We start from the raw sequence: 6000 nt of genomic DNA on the forward strand, positions 1-6000 counted from the left end.
TAGCTGGAATTAAAAATTCTAGTTTGGGCTAGAAGGGATAGTCTCCCAGTTAAACCACATGACATACTGTATATTCCCACGTACCACAGGCCTCCAAAATCAACTTGCGAGAAGTCAGGTAATCTTTTTTATTTTTATGCAGCCTTTGTTTTCTAGATGGACAGGCTTTCCAGTGTTGCAAGATATAAACGACCTACCCAAATGGTAGAAAGAGGTTTATGGGTACTGATATAATACAGCTACTCAGCAGGGCTGAAGAGCTCAGCAAACTCTTGACATATTTTCACTTCAAAAGTTATTCCAGATGCTTTTAGGAGTAGACAGTAGCAATAGCTGCTTTTGACAAGGACATCTGAAAATCTGTGAGCTCCTCTAGATTGTGCTAAAATAAGTGTTACAGCCTTCCTATTTTATTAAAAACAGCTGATTAGCTCCAGGCCTCATTTCACCTGGATTATCACCATAAAGACCATGTTCACCTGCAGCCACAAGATTACTCTACACACCTCTTCACCCAGGCCAGTATTCACTATTAATGATAACAAAAGGGTCAGAAAATTAGTCCTATATCTGCAGAGGCAGGAAGCACTTTAGGTCTCATAGTTAGATAGTCCTTCAAAAAAACACAGGCTTCAGCCAAGTAGGATAGCAAGACAGGAACAGAAAGAGGAGGAGGAAACCAGCTCAGAAGTCATCCCTATTCCTCCACAACCTTGTGTGCATGAAAGGGAACTAGACAAAGAACAAGGCACAGTTACAGAATTACTTGCAGAGTAGAGAAGTAAGCAAATAGGATTCACATTTTTGGTCAGTTCTCACTGCAAGTATTTAGACAACTCTACTGGTGATCACAACCATGATAAGGCTGCATACGCTAAGGAAATGGGAGTTAATCCAAGACAGACTGGTGCTCCTGCCCAAGAAAGCAGGCAGGACCAAAGGTAAGGAGGCTTCAAACCCCATCTTCTCCAGTTTCTGGATTTTTAGAAAACAACACAGCTCGCACACTTCCCCTCTGCTTTTGGGTCACCTGCAACACTGTTTTGCCCAGGTTTCCCGTATCATTATGCTCAGTAAGTTTCAAAGACAAAGTTCTTTAGGCATGGCTGACTGCTAGAGTATCTGGAAAGTAAGACTCATGCAGAGAAGAGCAATTTTACACACTTAAGGGTTAGTGACTCCATCTGGGGATACTGGCAGAGTGCTGGGACACCAGTGAGGCTTTAAGAAATTTTGCTAGGGTTTTTTCCCCCCCATCCCAATTTTAGGCTATCACTGTTCATAACAACATGGGCTCTAAGTCTTAGCCTTCCTAAAAGTAACTTCAGAGTGAGAAAACAGAGTGGTCTATATCTTAAGACTCCCCCACTTTACTTACCATCACTTTCGCTCTTGCTTTTTAAGTCTTCCATCCATGTCGGAATAGTTTTCAATGCAACATAATCCCCCAAGTACTCTTTGCGTCTTTCTTCCAAGGTCATCTTCAGCAAACGCTCTGTTTAGGGGAAAGAGAAATAAGAGAAGTTTTGCAAGCTCTCACACGTTGTTGCACATGAGCCACGTAGTGACCAGTGCAGTGCCCTTGACGAATGAAATGCCACCTGAGAGGAGCAAGCATGAGTGATCCAGTGAGTTACAACAGGAGCTAAACAAGATGCATCTGTACAGCTGCATGCACCTATTTCTGGATATCCCAGTTCTGCAAAGTTAACACCTCTTCCCCACATTCTGGGCTGCCCAGGCTTCTTCCCCACATCACTACTGTGCTGTTTCTTCCTGCCACTTTAATTCCTGTATCAGAGAACAGCAACTTTAGTAGGGAATTGTTGTTTTATAGGGAGATTTCAGGTATGAAAGTCTGTTCTGTAGGTTCTGCATTTGTAAACCAGAACCAAAAAACCAGAAGTTCAAGTAAAGGCAGGGAGCATGGTGGGAGATTAATAAAATGCTACTACATAACAAAAGAGATCAGAACTAAAGCAAACGTTCTGTCAGTTGCTAGGTGTCTGGGGTGGTAAGAAAGGCAAGTTTAGCTTTAGAGATTTTCATTTGAACGTTAATAGGACATACCAGGTTACCACACTAAAATACATACAGATGGTTGGTTTTGTTTTCTCCTGAGAATGTCACCACCTCTTTTTTCAGACGTTTAGTGAAAAGTAAAGCCTCAAACATCGCACAAGTATGACAGCTACTGCCAACTTCACTCTCCTTCAGACCCTGCTATAAATGGACTTTTACAGTAAAAAAAAAAGCCATCCCAATGACCCAAAACAGCAAGCAACCCCAGCACTTCAGCTCATTTTTACCATCACATCCTCTTCTCCCTCCATATCTCATCAATGCTTAGTATTAGCTCAGCACAAGATGAAGAGCTTTTTCCCTCCCAAAAGAAGAGGGGAAAAGAAAAAGAACAGTAGAGAACATTACAGCACCCATACTCTACTCAAATTTCTGGATCTGTTTTTACCAGTAGTGCTGTGCTACTTTAACCACACCAACAGTTTTTCTTCACATGTTAATCAATAATAAATGCTCTTCCATGACTGAAAAATTTTTAGGGGTGTAGAGGAAGGCTAGACCCATGTTATCTGCATTTTACATAAAGGACTAGGCAGACATGAAAAGAACATTTTCATCTCAAGATGAAGAAGCAGCAGAAGAGCTGAACATGGAAACTGCTTGTCAGATCGAACCTTAAAAAAAAAAAACAAGAAAGAAAATCACTGGGGTCTGGTTTGGGATTCTTTTGTTTGTTTTTTTTTTCAAAATAAATTTCCTAGTTATGTAGGCTGCATTCAGCACAGTCTAATAAGGCAAGTTTTGAGCACAGCTTCCCTTAACAAAATAAGTTTATTTTGGTATTTTTTGACACTATTACCAATTTCTTCAGTTGACAAAAACGCTTCTCTCTCCTTATTCAGGCTTGGTATCTCACTGGGATATTTACAGCTGCTGAAGTGGAACTGATGTAACGAGGGTCACCATTAAGCACAATGGATACATACCCACCTCCATTACCTGAGCTCCAGGCATACAAAACTCCAAGTATCTGACGTGCACACTGGAAGTCCCATGGGTAGGCAGACCTGAGAGAGCACGTCAGTTTTGAGGGACTGACAAGCAGAGCAAGTCTAGGTGCCTTTTGCTGAGGAGGCAAGAGAGCCAGTCCTGCGCCTTCAAAACACAAGTTCTCTACAGGAATGTTTTACAAAAGTTTGCTCTTGTGAGTCAGCAGCAAGAACTTAAACTGAGTCTTAATTATACCCAAACCTCCCAGAGGATACTCCCAACAGCCTTCACCGCAAGTACCATTTTCTGCCTGTAGCAGAAACTTGGGAAGTTTGCAGGTGGCCCACTCCTGTGTCTAAGGCTCTGAAATCACCTCCACTCGTGCTCCTGCTCTGTTTCAGCTGTCCTCAAGGAAGATCTCCCCAGGGAGGACATGGACCAACCCTTAATTACCAAGAAAGTAATTAAGAAAAGCAAGAGTATTATCAGTGGGTTTGAACTCAATATCTAGCAATCAGGGCTTTTTTCAATAAGTGCTTCAGAATATTAAAGGCTGAGAGCTGAGACCAACTGCACTCAGAGCTTCATGGAAAGAACAGAGCCAGTGAGCACAGCCAGCTTTGCAGGGGTTATGGGGTACTTGTGAAAGGTGAAGGCAGGCTTGACAAAAGATTTGATTTCCAAAGTACTGACTGGGTAAGAAGGAAAGAAGTTTGGCTTCTGTAGTTTTCCTCTCTAGCAAAGAAGGTACTTGATAAGAACAGTGTCACAGGGCTGAAAACTAAAGGGCAATGCCAGCAATGAAGAGAGAAGCTTTTTCTGCTCTCCTCACTCAAAGTACTTGGGGCCAACACCATCAGCATGGTGCTGGAACAGTTACTGGAGCAGAAGACCAGCAAATGCTCTTCGTTCTCACTGGGCAAAAAGACAGGGAGTTGTGGCCAGCCAGCACTCAGAAATGCTTCCTGGATGAAAAAACCCAGCAGCAGTGAGCAGCACTGGTTTGCATTCAGTAACATCACCGTGCTTATAGAGACCACCATCCTCACAGCTGATGGAGACACCAAAAGTGTGTCAGCAGCTCCAGTTTTCCCTCCAGACTCTCCACTCTGCCATCCTTACTAAGGCTTTGAGTTCACCTGCCAGGCTATGAATTCACACAGACAGCAACAGAGCTGAAAGAGACATGTGGGAGTAATAAGAACATCCACCAGAGCCTACCAGAAACTTTTCCCCATCTGCCCCTTGCATTTTTTGAAGGAAACAACAAACAGCATTAAGGGAAAAGTCAGTTATAATTGATCACACATAAACAATGCTTGAGACAATTTAACTGTACCTTCTTCATTGAAAACTGAAACTCTTGTCATGTAGAAATTTGTTGCCTCACCTTTACTAGAAAAACATGGACTGTAAGACAGTTTGAAAGAAAAAGACTCACTTCATTTGGAGGAGTGTGACAGGAGCAACTAACCTACAGAAAAATAAATTCATTTGTGTTTTAACATTTTTTCCTTAGAAAGGAGCACTTGAATCCTATTCATTGAACTAGTCTTCTGCCTTCTTAGCTTGAAACATACTTAGAATCACAAGGGTGATGGAAGAAAAGAAAGAGAACTTAAAATATGACCCTCTGATCTGTTTTTCTTCCTCTCCTCATCTGTTACTACATTATTTGGAACACACCGGGCAAGAAGCTTTACTCCTCACAGATACAAATGTTGCACTTCCACTCCGTGAATTTTTTTCTTAATTTTTACATTGCTCTCCACAGGATCGATATAAAGTACCAAAACAGCAAGGTCTGCATCAAATGCCTGGCCCACAGTTTTCATGCTCTAGAATTTAGCTTTGGGATTTTATAAACTGAGAATACACAGGTGGGGGTCCTTAAAATATATATAAAAATAAACAAATAGTTCAAAAGATGGGAAGCAGAGGTGCTCTGAGAGTCCCATACCCCAAACATTTCACCCCGTCTGACCGACACTAGAATCTAAGCTGTCTACACCAATGATCCCAATAAACCACGTTTCCCCACAGAAAACAAACGCATTGAAAGGAGAAAAAGCACGTTTTGAGGGCACGTGCCCAACTTTTCGGCCTGAAACACTCCCACAAGGTGACTTGGGGGCGGGAAGCCCTCAGGAGGGGGTTGTTTACCGCCCTCCCTCGCTTACTTCCCTCCGCCGCGGGGCTCCACTCCTTACGAATACACCGAGGTGTGGGGGGAACAGCCCCAATTGCCGCACGCCTGGGCTGCTAAGAAGGCTGTGTCAGCCAGGAGACCCCAGGACAAGGGCAGAGAGCAGGGAGTTCCCCCTTCCCCACCCCGTCCCTTCAGCCGCGGCCGGCGGGAAGCGCTGCCGGACACCCCGCGGTGAGGCGGCGGCTCTGAGGGCACCGGGACCACCCCCCCTTCCCTCGCTCCCTCCCAGCTCTACGTGGGGTTCAAGGCGGGAGAAGCGGGCCCGGCACCGGGAAGGGCGATAATACCTTTCTCCTCCCGCCACAGCTTTTTCCGTTTGTTGCCGGGGTACATGGTGGTGTGGCTGGCGGCGGCTTTGAGCTGCAGGTTCCCCAGGCTCACGAGGGGGTGGAGGAGACGCCGCGCCAGAGCCAGAGCCGAGCGATACCGACGCCCCGCGCCGCCGCTGGTACCGCTGCTCCCGCCGAGTCCGGCTCCGCGCCCGCCGCACGGTGCCCGTCAGCCGGGTCACGCCTCGCTCTACCCCGACACCCCCGCAGCGCCCGCCCCGCTCCCCGCCGCCCGTTGGCTCCGGCAGCCGCCGCTCAGCAGCCGCCTCCTCCTCCTCCCGCACCGGCCAGGAGGAGCCTGAGCGCGGTGGCGCCGGGTCGGCAGGATTTGGGGAGTGTGTTGTGCGGGGACACGGCTTGGCGGGTGCTTGGGTGCGACTCTGCGCGGAGCTGGCGCTCGGAGCCCCCGCGGGCGGGGGGGGGGGAGCGGGCGGGCACCCCTGTCCCGTC

General features: G+C 46.5%; 1 protein-coding gene across 7 annotated transcripts in view; it reads right to left on the reverse strand.

The window, feature by feature from the left end:
* The window catches only part of MACROD2 (mono-ADP ribosylhydrolase 2), an 882739-nt gene extending 876996 nt beyond the window's left edge, over positions 1–5743 (reverse strand). For 2 of the 7 annotated variants that reach the window (XM_032103643.1, XM_032103640.1), the window contains exons 1-2: positions 5509–5742; positions 1379–1495 (exon numbers count right to left, since the gene is read on the reverse strand). In XM_032103643.1, the coding sequence (XP_031959534.1) occupies positions 1379–1495; positions 5509–5554 (163 nt within the window). In that variant the 5' untranslated portion in view covers positions 5555–5742. Of the gene's footprint in view, positions 1–1378; positions 1496–5508 lie in introns of all 7 variants that reach the window. The other 5 variants (XM_032103642.1, XM_032103644.1, XM_032103639.1 and 2 more) reach the window with 5 other exon arrangements.
* Between the last annotated feature and the right edge of the window lie 257 nt (positions 5744–6000).

This window comes from Corvus moneduloides, chromosome 3, assembly GCF_009650955.1.
Source record: "Corvus moneduloides isolate bCorMon1 chromosome 3, bCorMon1.pri, whole genome shotgun sequence".
NCBI lineage: Eukaryota > Metazoa > Chordata > Aves > Passeriformes > Corvidae > Corvus > Corvus moneduloides.